Here is a 19,114-nt window from a genome sequence, read left to right on the forward strand (position 1 = left end):
ATATATACTCTTTCTTATTCCTATTTTTTCCTGCTTTTGCATGTATTCCCATTAACAAAACAGTGTTTAAATAACAACTGTACACATATTCTAGAATAACACAGAGGAGAAAAGTAAATTTTCTCCAAAATCTGATGGTTAAGTTCGTATTGCTGAAATTGAGAGGATAATTTGTGAATGTTTTAACATTTACAAGTAAATAAGTACTTGTATTTACTATATCTGATTACTGAGAAAAGTATTTGTTATGTTCTTACACAGATTGAAATTGCATCTTGACCTTTTCTCATTTAATCTGTTTACTGCAACAAAAGCAGTAATTGATACATCTGAAAATAAGCAGATATTTTATTCTCCAAGGACTAAAAATCCCTGCGTGCGATGTGCTTGGCAAACCAAATATCTTCCCTGTTTATTGTAGTCTACAATTTGGTGGGCAACAGGGGTGAAAATCTAACCCTGCATATAGGACCAGCACCTGCTTTTGCTATGCTCCCTCCCTGCTGGCCTCCTCCCCCACTTACACCCTAAAAATAGTGCTTAAGTGGGACTAAAGTGGTGCACTGGTCATGTGCTGGCCTTTTGCTCAGGGTGAATATCACCCTCAGTGAAGGAATTGAGCAAAGATGATGTCTACGCTAAATGCCCAGCCCCAGGAAGGAGCTGTTTGATCCCCTCCAGGGGTCTGGAATGGGGCTAAACACATGGGAAACACCAGACAACAGTATCAGTTGGTTTTGGGGGTGTTTGGGTGTGCTTCAGATGCACCAAATCCTTGGTATGCTATGATATAAAAACCACAGAGGGAAAAGAGGGGCCTGGGACTGTTTCCCAAAAGGCGGAGAGTTGTGAGGCCATTCCTCTTTCCCCTGCCCCTCTGTGGAGGGGCAGGCAGGGGCTCTCTGCATCTGCCCCATCTGCACCTCTCCATCTGCACCTCCCAATCTGCATTCCCCCATCTGCTCCATCCTTAACCCCACCATCTGCAAGCCAGGACGGGCAGATGGAAAGGACACCCTTCCCAGTGGTGTTCCCCATTCATGGCTGGGTTCTGGGGAGCTCTTCCCCATGAGAAGTGCAGAATCCCACTCTGCCTGCCCATGCCATGGCAAAGCATTTCCTCCCCTGCCCCATGCAACTGCTGCAGCAAAGCTCTACCACTAGTCTTACCCTGAAGCAAAGAATGGAGGCAGAAGGAAATTTACTGCTGGAGGAGAGTTGTGAGGGGACTAAAAGAATAATAAATTATTTCTGTTTCTATGCTCTGAGCTGGCTGCGCATACAGTAAGGTTATCAGCTCTTTCTATCCCAAGTCCATCTCTAATTTTCCACACTCATCTTTGGGCTGGTCTTGGAGCCTTTTTGAAATGTCATTCTTACAGGGTTTCAATAAAATCCACTTCATCTGACTCCAAGAATAACATTAGGAAAATTTTTTTGATCACATTATTTGATACTTTTTTCTGATATGTTTGGTTGGGGTTTGTTCTGAGGTTTTTTGCAAGTCTAGGAAATCATATAAAAAAATGACATTTAAAGAAGCCAAGAATACAAAATCAAGAACTCAAGAGTTAGGACACCATATTACTAGAGTTGCTTGCACCCTAGGCTTTAATGTATTTCATCACAGTTCAGTTACCAGCTCATGCTACCATTTTTGATAGGGCTCAATGCCTCAAGCATCCCAGTGACAATTATGTCTGTTATAAGAATAGGCCAGGGCATTATAAAATAAAAAAATCTATCTCTACAGGTTATAATCTTTGACAAAGTTGAATGACTCAGGCAGGAAGAAAAGCAAGCAAGTCCTGGTTCATATAGCCAAATACTGCACCGGAGAAGAGGGTTCAGCTCTGCTGCTTCCTTGGACTGATTGAGAGCTACTGAGTAAATCATTGAGCACAAAACTTGCACTGTAAATTACTGATTTCTCACTTCTCCATACACAACAGTGGGCACTGGCAATGTAAGACACCAAGGCACTCAAAACTTGGAGTTTCAGTGAAACATGAAGTTTCAATGATTGTTGGACCCTAAATGAGAATAAATTGCTATAATTCTGAGTCACCTCACAGTCCCAGACCAGCCCAAAACTTGTGACCTGGACTTCTATGAGCCTCACTTCTTCCCCTGTGAACCAGGACAACATTTTTCTCTCCCTTTGCAGGGTAACTGTAAAAATACCATGCAGACCCACAATCTTGTATGCATGTATAGGCACATGGAGGTCAGGGAAAGACTTGGATATTACAGCAGTAAGTGAGTGCCACAGAAAAGCGCCCAGCAGTAATTATTAATTCCATCTTCAAGCGCGGTTTGAATACAGCTCAACAAACGAAGCACGGAAGAATGAGGGCAAGATAAAATATTGACTAGCTGCTCCAGCATTGTCTGGGTTGTGCCCTAGATAGCACAAGGGTACTTGAAAAAAGCAGAATGGAAACACCTAATAAAAGCTGGACCTTTAAGGATTTGAATTCTCCATTTTTTTTTTTATCATTTTAATGCAGTTGGATGCAATACTATTTAGAGAGACAATCACATTAAGACATGCACATATAGGGAGGTTATATAGGCACATTATTCTACAAGTATACAAACATCTTATCTGTGTGCACCAAGACTTTTCTAAAACATAAACAAGCATCTGACACCTAATGCAGCCCTTGATTAGAATTGCTCTCTCTTCTTCATAGACTACCACCAGTAATTATTTACCATTAGCTCTTAATGGGAAGGGATTCAGCTGGGATGTAGTAAACAAGAAAACCGTATAGATTGTTCAATATAGCCTGACTGGCTCTCAGCTGAGGTAAGAAGTGATTGGATCACACCTGGATATTTCAATTCATTGCTTTTATCACCTGGGAAAAGCACCTTATTAACCTGTACCTGTTCAGGTCTCCACCATGTCCATATAGGCATCATACAAGTGCCCCTTCTTGCTCATGTTACTGTGCTTGGAACACTAAACTGCTGTGGGGTTAAACAACAAATATGACAGAGACCTGAATGATTCATTTAGACTACTGGCATTTGAACTCTGCTATCTTCCTAACTTCCACAGATTTATTTTTATTTTGCAGCAGGGTAAGGGCTCCCTCTTCCCACAAGAGAAACATCTGACTGAGGCAAAAAGACGGTCCTAGAAGGCAACACTGGTGATTCACAAGTAAAGTTGTCATGTGGGGGAAAAAAAGGGAAAAATCCTCTGTGTGGATTATTTAATTTCTTAAAAAAATAAAATAACCCAATGTAAAGGGTCATGGTAAAAGGTGGTATTTTTAAAGGTATGTGCCCTTTCATGGAAATATTTTCTGGCACATCTCACATCATCACCCCATTCCTGTGACTCCTCCACATCAACAGGGGTTATGTACATCAGCCTAGGGAGCCCCAGCACCAGGGCAGTCCATATGTGAAAATCAACATTTCTTTTCATTACGGCACAAAACTGAAGCATGCAACCAGCACATACTGAAAAGGCATTCAAAACATGACAAAAAAATTGTTTAAATGCTTTCAGTCTCCAGAAAACAAATGCTCTCTTCACTGACTAGTCTGTGGCAAACTTCTAATTCCAGCCAGAAAATCCAGCATTCCCAGTCTGGGCTAACGACCATGCTACCAGACATGAGTTTATGTTTTTCATGCACATTTCATGTATTCCCACATGCTGTGTTGCTGCCAATAATTTATGACTGATCTGCACCCAGCCTGCCCTTCAGCATTTTATTTAATCTCTGCAACAGTGATTTACAATGACTCATCATTAATACAAAAATGTACATGTGTGTTAACAAGTTTGGAAGAATCTAAGGAGGAAGGCAATTTTTTTTTTGTGAGTTCTGGCTGAATGACTTATGAGCCTACCTAAGAAGGGCAAAACTAACCAGAAATTATATGCTAGCTCTTCCCTGCAGCAAAACATTTAGGTAGGAAGAGTTTCTTGTGCACATTGCTTTAGAAGAAAAGGGATCCAGCAAAATGTTTGAGAAGGTTGCTCCATAGCCTCCAGGATTTGAGAGGGGATGAGTAGCTCTCTGGTCACCTAATGGCTGGGTATTCCCCGTGCAACCTGCACACTCAGCAACAGCTTCACAGTCTCCTTGTTCCTTAACATCCATTACAAAAAGCAGGGGCTGCACTGCCATATTTTGGCATTTCTGCCCACCACCTGTGATTTAAGAAAGCCCCATTGCCTCTATAGCGTTAAATTGTTGCACCTCAGGGGAGAGAAGGACAATTGTCTCAATAATTTATACAATTGTAACACCACAGCAGAATTACAGAAATAGCTCAAGTAGAGGAAGTCTGCCCTACATCCACAAGACTTCAGTTATAATGTATTTTGACCTCTTTTTTTTTTCTTTGCACATAAGGAACTTATAAGAACACACCTGACACAAAGCCAAAGTAAAAACTCCTCATATTCGAAGAGAGATGGGTACTGAAAAACACCCTGGAAAAAAAACTGAAAGAAAACCTACTGAAAGTCACTCAGGAGAAATTCCACCACCTTTAGTTGAATCCATCCTATGTTCATCATCTTGAAAGATTTCTTTTGATGGACCATCCCAAACTGACACATTTGTCCATGTTGAATCCTGTACTCCCAGACTCCACAGGAGCAACATACCCGTTCTCCATCCCATCGTTAAACAAGACCCTGATGAGTACCCACAGCTTCTCAGTAAGCCAAAGCACCCACTGAGATTGAAACTGAAGGACAACCCTACAAACTAGGGTAACACCAGGATAGAGGCTGGAGAATGTAAAGTTGAAGTAAACACTAATTTCTTCTGGCTGAGCCAAAATACTGTGGGTTGCACTACCTCATAACACATAAATTTTATGTTTTATGCCTTTTATTCCTCCATTTTAAATTAAGTATGTTTGAAGCATACTTCATATACACTAAGTATTTGGTATTTTCCTTTATTCAACGTCTTAAAGGGCTTCAAAAAATTGATCTCCCAGGGCTGCTGTGGGGTCACAGAAATTGATAACCCTTACAAGCTATGCTTATGTGAGCCCGCCTGCGTCTCCCAGATAGCGCACTTTGTAAATTAATCCTCCAAAGGCAAATATATTGTAAGTAGCTTGTTATCTCTAAAGTACTAAATTGAAGAATACATGGGATTATATTGACAGAAATTACATTTTCTGTAATGGGGTTTAATATATCTGAAATCTCTCCCATAGGCTCCTACGCTCTCTAAGAGAAGAAGGTTTGTTAATGTAGGTGCAATGGACATCAAGACCAAATTTATTCACTAAAATGGATTAGGCCATGTAATCAGAGCTTCAGTAATATTAATCTCTGACACTTATTGAACAGGAAAAAAAAAACCAACCAACTTTTGTCTGCAAACTGGCATTCCTCCCTCCCTTTTCCCCAGCAGGCTTGCTGTTTGCCTTGACCATTTTCTGGGTATTACTTCAAAGAGGATAAGGTTTCCCATCATAAATACTAATCTAAATATATTAGGACAATTAATTAGATACACTTAGTTTTACAAGGTATTAGATTGCAGTACACTTCAAGTATGACACTTGTTCTGGGATAGTGAGAGGAACCCACATTTCGATGCAGTATCAAAGGGTAATAAATCAAACTTTTTTTAAAAGAGGTTTGCTGCTGCATGATACTTAAATCACAGGTAATTTTCACTGGTTGCCTTCACCACGCCCTAAGCAGTTAGCAACCCAAAATCCACTGCAGAGACAGCACAGATCCTGACTTCCTTCAAATGAATCACTACTATAACAGAGCAGGGGCTCCACCAACCCTTAGCTGGAATAAATAAATTAAGTTGCTCCACACTGTACTTTGGCAGCAAAGAACCAGATTGTCCTCAAAGTTTATTCATAAACTGGATTTTGAAAACAAACTGATAAAGAGATTCAAGGGTGTCAGTCAAAACAAAAAACCTCTCTAACTACACTATAAAAATCATGACAGCAACCCCAAATACAACATGCTCAGCAGAAATGGGACCAATTGTCCCTGTTTTGCCCCTGACATCTCAACCTCTTCCAAGACCAATGTCCTGCAAATGGATGTGCCTTCCTATTGAAGAACAGATAAACTCAGCCAGAAAGAGGACTGGTATCAGATATGAATACACTGAGATCTGCCCAAATGATGGGAAAATAAAATACAGTAGCAAACCTCATACCCTCTACACCTGAAACCACTCACCTGGTTATATCCCTTTTGTATCAATAAACTTTTGGGGAGGGAAACAACAAGGGCAAGGTGTGTCCCCAAAGGAATAGCCAGAGGGTGCCAGTGGCCATATATAGAAACACTAAGGAAAATTACTTACCAATTGTTCACTTGAAGTATAGTGAGCCCTGTGTCTTGTGCCAACTGCTTTTTCTGCTCTTCTGAAGGGTAAGGGTGCTATAAGACACCAAAATAAATACAAACATTTAAAACAATGTGCTTTTTTTTGCCTACCTTTTATTTTAAATTAAAAAAAAATACAAACCAAACCAAAACAGAAGTGTGACATCTATTATTGAAAGGTGAAAATATGAAAATATGCTGAGGTGTGTCACTCGTTTATAATTATTAATGGGCTACTACATCACTTAATTAATGGCAGTAAAAGACAAGCTAATTATAAAGATTAGTGAAGTGGAGAAATAACTGCTTAGGATACTGACAGTACCTTGATACTTGAGAAGAATATTTGTTGCATTAGCTGAAAAATTTTTGTACTTGTCTCAAATGACCGATTAGAGTCAAATAATCTATTTTTTTCTCTTTTCTCTGTTTTTAACTGAACAACAAAGAATGTGATAAAGAGCTTCTCAGTAAAACTAAAACACACTGATTTTTTGAGATAGTGAAGTTTTCTGAGATAGTGAAGGCAAAACTTCTCAGATAGTTTTCTGAGATAGTGAAGGCAAAACTTGCCAGTGTCCCAAAATAATTTGCAAATAAGATCAGCATCCTGAACATAAACAAATGCCTGTGTTTTGAACACAGGCCAATGCAAGGTCAACAATCAGCACATTTTTGCCTGACATTAGCATAGCTGTGCTGAGCTAATCCTAAGAGACAGAAAATAAATACTCCTTTTAATTGAAGATAATGTTATGATTCAATCATAAGTTTCTTGTGAGAACTTGATTTGCTTTCTCAGAAAATTCACTTCTGCATGAATACAGATTGCTTAATAAATCAACAGCAAAAACCACAACCAAATCTGAAATGTAGAAATATTATTTCTGTCCTTCCCATCTATGCAAAATTGTCACTGTCACAAAAGAGAATGGCCAAATACTGCAAATGTAACAGTTTCAAGGAGAAGTCCTGTTTCAAGGAACTGGTTCAGCTCCTAACCCGGATGCCCAGGTCTCAGTACATATCTAATTCAGAGCTGCACTGCTGCAAGGTGCGTAGTAGTATTTCAATAAAGGTCATTTGATATAACTGGTTAGTCCTATCCCAACACTATTTAACAGGTGATTGTGACAAAGTATTTACTGTTACATATTCATCCATTTTTTTCCCCAAAAAATTCCCTTATTCTCTGGATGTATTCTTCAGTGTAATATTACATGAAACTGAAACTGAAACTTTGCAAAGCTTAAGAATTTAAAACCTCATAAAATCCCACAATCTTATTGGTATTACAGCTATTTGGCAGATTTTACATATTTTTGTAAACAGCATAGTCTGACTTCTCATGGCTATGTTACATGCAAGTATCACTTCACATTACCAAAGAGGGATTTTTCTTGGAATTTCAGCAACTTCTCTTAACTCAATATATCAATTTCAAAGCCCACCACCATGGCCATCAGCTCCAAAAGAGACTTTTTATTTTTTTCACCCAAAAATGTTGAGGAATTTTCAATTATTTTAAAAGTACTGTTCTCTTGGCAGGAAGCTCACAGATGACCTGCACACCTGTAGACCATCCCTTGTATTTTCTGTGTGTACATGAAACAGCTCCAGAATTGTGAAGTAAAAAACAGAGGGAAAGAAGTGTCTTCTTTTTATGGGCAATTTGCATTTCACACATGCAAAAATGCAGCATGTATTTTACCGTCTGCCTTCTACACACATTCATCCACAACAGTCATACTCATGTCCATCTATCTGAACATAACATTTTTCTTCCCTTCGATGAAAAAACTCCAAACCCTACAGAGATGATTTGTAACATTTTCATCTTTACAGCTTACTTCTCATTTCATTACTTTACTATTAAGCGAGGACAGAATTTTCTTTTTTCTTTCCTTATTTTGCTTTGCCACCTTACATGTGATCTAATTTTAAGTAATTGAACAAACTGTGTCTAATTTCATGCAGCAAGCAATAATTACTAGACAGCCTCTAGCTATTGGAATTGAGAAGTCTGTCTCCATTAAGCAATTTTCAATTGTTCTGGACATTTTTTTTTAATAGACAAGACTGGATAAAATTAGCCATCAAAATAATATTGTCACTGTAAAAATAATTAAAGTCCCAAACTACAAATTCCTCAAATTGTGGTATGTCTAAGGTCATCTGATTTTTTTTTTCATATCCTCGTACAGCATAAACTTTTAATTTCATGATAAATCTGTAATTGCCATAATCACATGACAGCCTGGGATTTCACACAGCTAATCCCTCTTAGCTAAAGGGTCACAATGCGGCAGGCTTTTTAACTATGATTCGGTGTGGTTTAAAGTAATCTTAAACACTAAGCAACATTATTATATAAGCTTTCATATGAGTTGTTCCTTTGTAGACTAAAAATAAAATAAAATAATAGAAATGACTTGACAAAGAATCAGCATGCCACAGGCTAGGTTGCTATAAAAACATTCAAAGCCTTGTTGCATTCCCACCCACAGGGCTTGGAAGGCCTGTGCTACAGGCAAAGGCAGACATCACATTGCAACAGAGAGAAAGAGGGAAACCCTGAGAACTGCCATTTTATGAAGGAATAGGAAATCCAATCAAAACTGTTGCTGTTGGTCTTTACCCCACCTACGCAAGAATGACTGCTGTCTTCTGAAAACTTTCTAATAATGGCTGTTTGAAGGAATACAGACAAATGCACATAGATATGGATATATATATATATAATGTGTATAGATAATATTATATTTGTATGAATATGTATAAAATATATCTTAGTCAAATGGTTAAGTTTAAGGTAGTCATGTGAAGAGGATAAAGTTGGATTTGGTCCTCATGGGTCCTGTCCAACTTGAGATATTCTATAATTTTACTAAATATATAAATATATAAGGAAGAATTACTAAAACCACTGCAGTGACTCCAGCTGACAAGTCCACCTATTACTCTGGATCACTTTGGGATATCAAGGCAAACTGTTCAATAAACAGTGACTTGAGACCTTTACTTTGTTGTGCACATTAGCTCCTACTATTATCTCTTAAAAGCTTAATTATTTGCAAACAATTGATCAAGATGGGAATTGGAGAAAAGAGACACTGGACCACCGGGAGAGCTGCAATGCATTAGGAGAGCAAACAAAATTACCTTTAGGTCTTATAATAAGAATTAACGATTGGGACCGTATGCAGGGCAGCATGAGAAGCTGTAACGCTCATGCTGGACTGTTTTCCATTTGATCTGCATTAACACCTCCAGTGAAAGCCATAAAACAGTGATTACAGAGGGGAAGGCTGACCCTCCTTCCCAGAACCAGCCCAGCTTGTGTATACTGGAAGACTGCAGACAGGCTTTCCTGCCAAGGCCAGAGGAAAAGGGTAAATCCAAGGGGAAAAAGAAGTAGAAAGCAGGCAGGTTGAAAAAAAAAACAACAAACAAACCAAAACAGGGCATTTAAAGAAATAAGGCTGACAACAGATAAGGGCTCTGAATTTGGTGTGATATTTTCTGATCAAACCTGCTGCTGCTACAAGAGCTATAGAGCAGCATCCACTGAATGATATAAGACCTTGTGCTTTTCCCTTTCCATAAATCTAGCATTGAAATGTGGATTGTTTGGCACCATTAATGTGTTTTTGAGGCTCTGTGGTATTACTTTTAATAATGACTTAGTACAGAAAGTGATTGCTTAATAACACCATCAAAGTCTGCATGCAAATGAAAATTATCCCTGGGGGATTTGCCCAGGGTAATATGAACAGTTAAGGAACGTTTGAAAAGGTAAAAATAACTATGCAAAATATGAGTCAGAGCAGTCATTTTAGCAGTAACAAAGAAATCAAAGTGACAGAGAGAAAAATTTAACTTTCCATCATATTTTCTCATCACTGTTTTATGAATGATATTTGGCGAGCAGTAGCCTTAGTAAAAGCCCATTTTTTAATGCAGCTTGAGAGCATTTTTAGCAAAAGAAACAATAAGATTTTTTTTTTAATCACCTTTGACTACAGATGGTGGGTAAAGTCTCCATTAGGTACAGATGGAAAGCATCCAAGGTTGTCTCTTAATGTTACACCTTGTCCAAACGTACTCCTTTCCTCAAATTTTCTACCCCAGGCAGCAAATGCAGGATGCCAGGACAGCGATAACTTTATCTTATCTGTAACCCGGCATCAACAGCACTCCCTCCTCTCTTCCTCTGCGACAGCAGTGCATCATAATGTTGCCAGAAAAATGGGAAAATAATCCTGCCCTTCTCACCCCTCAAATTACTAATTCCTCACGGCACCGAACCGGCTCAACACCACCACGGCTGCCAACCAGCTCTACTACAGCAGCGAGGCAGCAGCAATCCCTGAGAGAAAGGCTGCATGTCCTGCTAGGAGGAGCCTGTGGCAGCCATCCAGCGCTGCCCTTATCGTGGCAGTGCCGTGGCTTGGCTGAGCCGTGCCGGGAGAACCATTTCGGAAGCCCTTTTATCCCCTTCCTCCAGCCCTCTGCCTCCTCCGGAGCTCAGTGTAGTGCACCAAGGTGAGACGACCTTGAGCTAAACTCTGGGAGGTGATGAAGAGAAATCACCCCCTTAAAATTTATGCCCCAGGAGTGTTTATTAACTGTTTTCTAACATCAAAATAAAACAGAAAAAAAAATCCCAACACTGTGATTTTCTTGTTTCTGAAGAGAAACCCAGCCTAACTCAGTATCCAGAATAAAGCCCAAGGATCAGCCCTCCAGTGACAAACTGTACGTTGACTTTATGCTGAACTCTAAATTCTTGCTTTACTCAAACTTGTCTAGGGTTAGCTAAGGTGGCAGCACAGCCATGCCGGTCTCTCCCCTTCCCCAACCTCCTTCTTTTTTGCATTTGAACTGTTTACATTAATGATCAAGTTGATCTACGAGAAATTACTATTTTTTTTTTCATATCCATAATCCGTTCCTATTGTCTCTCAGCTTTATGAATTAGTTTTACTGTTGCAGTGAATGCTTTTTTTGTCTCCTGACTGCACATTATCAAAGGGACACTTTGTGCCTTCCATTTGCATTACAAAAGCAGTGCATGGTGTAGTCTAAGAACAGAGCTTGAATTTATAGCAGTCGAGTCCTAGATCCTCACACATTCTTGCCTCCTAAAGAATAATGGGGGTTTCTGCACTAAAAATGTAGCCAAAAAATGGTTGGATCACTATCCATGAAGTCATAAGATTGCAACCTCCTTTCTTCACTGGCCACCGGCATGTTGAGAGGGAGCGATAAAGAGAACGCGTGGAGCCCCCTTGCCTATTTTGCAGGCTGCCTGAATAGGTTTATAGACCATCCCTGTGACCTGCTTTATATTCAGGCAAGGCTGTAAAAAAAGTTGCCAAGTTGAGGTGACCTGGTAGGGAGGGGGGAGAAGGAAAAAATTCAACTCGGAAGCTGCAAACTCGATCCTGTTTATCCCGTGGGATTGGCTTGCACATTGGAGGAAATACTAAAACACTGAGAAGGAAGTTGTTTTATTAGAAATGCATCTCTGAGGCTGGGAGGAAAAAAAGCCTGTGCAAAGTTTGCACAGTCTTTTCCTTGGCTGAGAGTAGTGAGTCAGCCTGATAATGCTACTGAACTGTGAGCTGGCTTCAGCATTTCAAGCTCCTTGTTGCTTTTTCAGCACAGCAAGAAAACATAGTCCGTATGACACGGTCATGCTGCAGACAAAGCCCGCTTTTTCCTCCTTCAAAAGAAAATATTTCCTCAACTTATTATAATAGTTTAATATCCCTGTGGTAAGGCCTTTCTCGTAGCATTACTTTTAATAAATCCTGGTGCTGCCAGAGTTACTGAACTGCAAACTATGAACACAAAATCAACAGATGAGCTTGGTCTTCTAAAGTCAAAAATGCATCAAAATATGCAGTGTGACTAGATGCTGCATTGCTTTGACTTGCCTGTATCCCTATGGCAAGGCCAATAAGCTGCTGCTTTAGGCTTTTGCATCAGCCCATCCCTATGAGATGGGCTCTGAGACACTGCCTATTGCTGCCCCTACAAAAGGGTTTGCAGGCTGCTTTGGAAACGTTGCCAAAAAATAAAAGGTGAGGAAAGGAGGCAGAACCTGACTCTCCTAAGGCAAGTGCAAAGTGTAAAAGAGAGAGCCAATACCCCAGAAATTTCAAAATCTGAATGTGTGTTCACAGCTAACCTGATTAAACAGGGGCTGGGGTGGTTTGCAGGCAGAGGAGGGGAGGAGACATTTCCTTTGTGGGGGTTTACAAGGAGGGAAAAGAGGTACTGGCAACTGCGACCCTTTTTAATGAAGAAGTTATGCTGGGGGAAAAAAAAGCTTCTCCTTTTTTCCCATTTGCCCTTTTGTAAATAATTTTCTTGCAAGAGTTGTCTGTGAACAAGTTTTGGCACTCACTAACATAAATACCCTTTCCAAGGCTGATGGAGAGACATGGTATGGCTTAGGATGCACTGCCAATACTTCTCTGGTGGCCCCATCAAATTACTCATAATGTGAGCACTCATTAAGGAAAAAAAGTTCAGATCATCCCTTGCACAGGATATTACAGAAGTCAGAAAATGGAAAAACCTTTTAACTCATCTAATCCATCTCCTGGCTGCTACAATATTATTCCTTCCATACCATATATTATTACCCACTGCCTTTTCCAGTTGCGCTTTAGCTAGTCCAAGCAATGGTGCTTCTGCTATTTCCTTTTGGAGACACTCTGATAGACCTCAGTGTTTGGAGTTTACTCTGGTTCCTGCTGGTTTTCAGTTCAAGCTGAGCCTATGCAGACACTCCCACACCATACCTGGGTAATTGAGTGGAGCTTTTCCCATGTTAAACATTCCTTTGGTGCCTGTATGTATGTGCACACAGAACACACACACACACACACACACACACACACACACAGCTTGCACATACACATTAACTTTGCTTAATACACTTAAGAAGGGATTTTTTTACTCTAGAACCAAGACTATTTGTGCTAAAGTGACCTGGGTGGTGCGCTTTTGCATCCTCTGCCATTTTTCTTTATTATTGTTATTTACTGTTTTTCTTTCACAGACCAAAACTAACCAAGGACAGGGAAATTAAAAGAAAAATTGCATCCAAAAGATTAGCGAAATTCTCCTCGAAATGCAGCACACAGCCAAAACTATGAAACACTACAGCCAAGCAACACCAAAGGAACTGAGGAAATGCATCATCTGACTGCAACCGCCTTAGAGCTAAAATTCACAGCCTTGAAACCCAGCTTTTCAGTTAAGCCAACATTTTTATCAGACAGCTGTGAAAAGGCAGGAAGGCAAACCCCAGCCTTCCCTAGGTGAGCAGCTTTTGGGAAGGAAGAAAAAATATCACCGGCACGCCAAAGGAAATCCCGACTACCTGATAACTCTGTAAAAACACGGCTGTTGTTTTTAGAGCCAGCCTAAGACAGATTAGCCCAGGTAAATATCTCCTAACCAGAAGCCTTTTCTCAGCAATAAGTCAGTGTCCTTATCTACCTCAAATGACTTTCTAAACAGGTGGGCTTGGAAACAACTCTACAATCTCTGGGAAACGCCAGTGCCAGCAGTTGTAATCCCATAGAGTTAAACTGAAAGCTTTTATTTGTGCTTTTTCCTCTTTTTCCCAAGCTGTCCTCCTTATATCTGGAGCTCCCTCTGTAAGTGAGGGATAAAAACACATCCCCATGCCTCCATCCCCTACTCTAGACAACTGTGTGATCAGGTTGATGGAGGGTTGCTGTATTCAGCCAGATCCCTAATATAAACCTAAGGATTTCGGATGGAGCAGGAGCTTTAAGCAGGTTTCCCAAGGTGATAGCACCCTTAAGGAGCAGCCACCTAGCAAACTGCCTCCTGCCAGGAGCTTGAATTCCTTTTTTCATGAAGGGGCCAAGCCATCTTACAAAGAGAGTTCAAGGCAACCAACACATCAAGGTGCCAATGGTTCAGCACCAAGATGAGGAGGGTTACATTCTATTTTACATTTTCTATTTGAAAACAAAACAAACAAAAAAGAAAACTACCATTGAGGAAGGAAATGAAAAGATAAAGCTGCTATTTTGCAATGCTGCTTTGTTGGCATGGAAAGTCCTTGAACAGATGCCCTGTCCACCATTAAATATTCACAACATATCCTTGTAAAAGAATAAAGACCACTTAGCTTATAAGCAAAATCACAATGTGCTCTTCATGAAAAAAAAAAAAAAGAGAAAGATGTATTTAAAGATCTGGGGAAAAAAAAAAGAAAGAAGGAGGGAAAAGAAAAAAAAAAAACAAGCCAGGAAAACACCGCTGTTCTCTGAAGAAGCAGAGACTCTTGGAAGTAGTGCACATTCTCTGGCGTTAATTTTCCCACTTAAATTACAGTGATGCTGTAGCCTCATCTCATTAGAGATCATTGTCCCCAGTAGACAGTTGTGTTTATGGGGGATTCTTGCTGTTCCACACCTGCTGCTCAGGTTGCTACGTGATAAAGCCTGCATACAAACAGCAGACTTGAGGTTGCTGGACTGCAACTGATGAGCCCAGGCTAATTCAGGGGTGATTATGTAGTTTACTGGACCACTAAACCTCTTTAAGCTTGTAATTACTGCCTATTTGAGTAAAGAACATTGAAAAGCAATTCACTGCATCATGCCTGCCACAGCTGGAAGCAGGCTGCCAGCAGTCTGCAGGGACATTAAAATCTACAGGGACTGGGATTCAAGCACAGCTCCCAGGCACTGACGGCAGCACAGCCAAGTGCGTTCTCATTCCAGCTCACCTTTTCTGACCAGGCTTGCTATTAAAGGTGCAATGAAAACTATAGAAAAGCAATAAAGATGACAAATAACGGGACGTAATTGAAAGAACTGCATTTTAATGACTCTCCCCCTCTTCCCTTATGCTGGCTAAAAAAAATTAAGCCTTTTTGTCATGACAAGAGAAGGGAAAGAAAAGGCCTTTTGCAAAAAGGGAAATGCAGTGCATACATGTGTTTCTGTTTTGAAGCTGGGGGTTTCCCTCAAGTTTCAAAGCTCTAGAAAGAGTAAGTTTACTTGTAAAGTGAATACACAGTAAGTCTTTTTACATATTTGGCAGAAATTATAATGCAGAGGCATCTTAATTGCTGAATCTTCATAAAATCCCCTCACTGAGCCTTCATGAAACCCTCCAAGAGTATCCCAGCCCTAAACCACCACTCCGAAAAAGAACTCCACTTCATGACGCATCACAGCAGTCTTTACCATCAAGACAAGACTGTGGGTTTCTTTTAATAATAAATAAATATCTCTCTGATTCTATTTGCCTTTTGAGTTCTGACCCACACTAACCCTCCTTTTCAAGTCTGCCCCTGCAGCTCTCAATGAGCAGGAAGCTGTTAAAAAGGGCGCCTTGGTTTTTTGCATAATTAGCAGTTTTGGGAACAGAATCTGGGGAAAGAAGAGCAGATCAAATGGGACCTATGACACATGCAGAAAGGTTGGTAATAGGTATTTTTACAAGTGAGTAAACAAAGGTCTGGAAAGGATTGCTCCAGCAGAGCCAGAGAACAGCACTGGCAAAACCAGAGGGATGTTGGCAGTGCTTGGCACTGCTTGGCATTGCTGGGAGCTCCAACTAGCTCCAGGCAGTGCCTGTCCATGGGACTCCAGCTGAAGAGCCAGTTCCTGGAGCCCTCCCATCCTCCAGCCTCTCCACAGCTATCCCTGCTATTAGACTGCCATGTGTGAGGTCCAGGAATGGGCCTAACGAGCTGCCCGATTAACTAACTGCATGAAATGGGCTTTAAAGCCTCCTAGGACGTTTGGAGATGCAGAATTCATCAGTGTTATTTCCCTGCCCCGCTAATAACTGCCACAGCTGCCTGGGAGAATGGGGTGTGGGAAAAGGCAAAAATAAACAAGCAAAATAAAAAACCCAAACCATTGCTATTGATACAATTAACCCTGGACTGAAGTAAATTTAAGAGATGGGGTCTCATTCTCTTCTCATCTAATAAATTGCCTTGTTTCACAAAACATGGACATGCCATCTGTAGTACTAATCTCACATGTGTCTAGAAAGGGAAAAAAATCCCCATGCATACATGAACAGGTACTGTGAACAAACATCAGCTTTTAAAGGAGAATGTAAAAGCTTCCAGGAAGTTTATTCTTAAAAACCATGTAAATTCCCAGTCACAACAATCCGCCAGCTAACCCCATCCAAGCTCCAAAGAGCCACAGGCTTGTGTGTTTCCAGCTATCACTCTTATTAATATTCATTAGGCAGGGCTACTTGCATTTTCATAAGCTGTGAAGGTGGCAAAAGAAACAATCGGAATTCTTTAACACACAGGCATTATCAATTCAACACCTGCCAAAGAAGAGTGCATACAGATCTGAGGTTGAAATTCAAATGCAATTTACCTGGGCTAGAGCTGGGCTTCACTTTCCAGCAGCCAACCAGCTATTTCAGGTGCTCTCATTTTATCCATCCCAGCTTTTACCTCCCCCTAAGTTCACTCTCCATTATTTTTACCTTGAAAATAAGAGTCCCTCATAAATTCTCCCTTCATTCCTTAGGTCTAATGAGTTCTCTTATGCTAAAATAACCCAAGTTCAGTGCAATTGCATTCATGAACAATACAGACAAGTTTTAACTCAGTAAACTTGACTAAGCAATTCTGCTTTCTGGCTAGAGAATTCATTTATCTACATCCATTTATTGTGTGAAATCCCTTTGACTCGCTTCATGGTACAGGCCTGTACAGAAATCCACTTTCTGACCAGCCTGGCCTTAAAATTTAACTCTGAGATGAATGGAGAAGTCTCCAAATAAAAACAATTGCTCTAATTAATCATGTACCCAACTCAGAAAAGAAACAAGTCTGCTAATGCTAACCAATTTCAGAATAAAGCAGATACATGTTCCCAGGATGATATTTCTACGCACAAGAACGTGCATCAAAAAAAAGTGCAATTTAGATCTGGTGAGAGTTGGGAAAAGGCACATGTATTTGCCCACAAATTCACTATGCATTGATTCTCATCCTTTTAAAAATGTCATTAAAATGCTTAGCTCTTCCCTCTTGGAAAACTTCTTGGACCAAGAGAACTCCCTCATAAAAAATAATCTTTTCCCCCAAATTCAATGCAGGTCTCTACCAATTTCACTTGGATTTCAAAAGCCTCCAAAGACCTAACTGTATCCTCCCTCAGAGAGGGTTGGTGGAACCAAGCTTTGCATTTCAGTGGAAATATTCATGGTGTGAAACATTTCCCAGGGGCTGGTATTGGCCAGCACTTGGGGATGAGCCCTGAAATGGCAAAACTGTCTTCACCTGCCTAACTTTAGAGCTGGCACTTAGCTGAAGTGAACATGGCCAAAGCCTGGGCTGCCTAAAGGATATCTCCTGTAAAGTGAGACCCTCGGTGGGTATCTTCTATGGGATGATGAATGGATGAGGCCAGGACAGGGGTTTTTGGAAGGGGCTTTTCAAAAGCCCAAACAGAGTCAGCTGTAAGCAGCCAGTGCCCACCCCATCCCTGGCCTGAGCATCCCTTTCTTGCCGGATCTCTTTCAAGATCTGAGCACATCAAGCACCACACGCATGCAGATGCCTTCACAGAAACTACCATAAAAGAGACAATCCACATATTTGGAAGCAAAAGTACCGAGATTGCGTGTTGCTTTCAGCACATTTCTGATGTGATGGCCATTAACAATTCACAAGAACAGTAACAAGATACAATAAATCTTTTCAATTCAAGCTCAAAAATCCCCCTCTGCTTTCCCCCCATTTCTGAACAAAACTCATTTATTTTAGAAAGATCTAAATGAAAGTAGGTAAAGACCAAAAAAATTTCACCACCAACAAGTTACAAAGAAAGAGCAACCAGGCACATTTGATCTTGTTCTATACAGGAACCTTTCTAAGATGACTGCTCCAATTAAAAAAAAAAGTTGAATTTATTATTTTGATGGTAGGAGATTGTGAACTTTACTATTATATGCATATATTTTGTTTAATGACTTACTTTATTTTAATAACAAAGAGATACTAGATCTTTACAGATGAAAGCTTTATTTCATGGCTTCGTTACAACTGGGATTTTTAAAATCTGCGATGTTAACCAAAATGTGATAATGGATGTTCGCAAGGGCCCTATTTTGTAGCATTTTATGCAGAGCCAAACTGTACGCAAGACATTACAAACGTTTAGCCCTATTTTAAGAAAGTAGAACTAACTCCAGTGTCAGAGGCCCCTGTAATTGTTTTCCATCTGCTTCTCATGCCTCTGAACTTGTGCAGCAAGGTCTGGCTGTAGAAATGCTGTGACAAAAGCATTCGCTTTCTGAAGATTTTTTTATTTAATTATATTGAAAGGCACTTTTTGTAGGATTTTGGCTGGAAGGGGACAGAGTGGTTGCAACGTAACTATTTTATCTACAGCACCCTTGCCTTGAAGGGCCTGTTGACATCCAGAAGAAGAGAGACACAAAAAACATGCTAGGGAAAAAAAACCCAACAAAACAACAACTAATTCTACCATTTTTATGTCATTTACTTCCTAACACAGAGATAATCTGAAACACCTCATCAAACTTGATCATGCTCTCAATGCTTCTGGAGAACTTCTCATCTATTCCGCTTCCTTTTATTCTCATGTTAGATTGAAAACAGTTTCTTCAGATGATGGCAGCACTCATGGGTATGCAGCATCAAGGATGCTCCTCTTTAATCTTTTTTACACATCTACATAAATCTTTATG

At 40.2% G+C, this 19,114-nt stretch overlaps 1 protein-coding gene across 4 annotated transcripts in view; it reads right to left on the bottom strand.

The window, feature by feature from the left end:
• The window catches only part of MEIS1 (Meis homeobox 1), a 107,390-nt gene that overhangs the window by 16,627 nt on the left and 71,649 nt on the right, over nucleotides 1-19,114 (bottom strand). For all 4 annotated transcript variants that reach the window (XM_066546338.1, XM_066546336.1, XM_066546335.1 and 1 more), the window contains exon 9: nucleotides 6,333-6,409. In XM_066546338.1, coding sequence (XP_066402435.1) covers nucleotides 6,333-6,409 — 77 coding nt within the window. The remainder of the gene's footprint in view (nucleotides 1-6,332; nucleotides 6,410-19,114) is intronic.

This window comes from Molothrus aeneus, chromosome 3 (genome assembly GCF_037042795.1).
Source record: "Molothrus aeneus isolate 106 chromosome 3, BPBGC_Maene_1.0, whole genome shotgun sequence".
NCBI classification, from domain to species: domain Eukaryota; kingdom Metazoa; phylum Chordata; class Aves; order Passeriformes; family Icteridae; genus Molothrus; species Molothrus aeneus.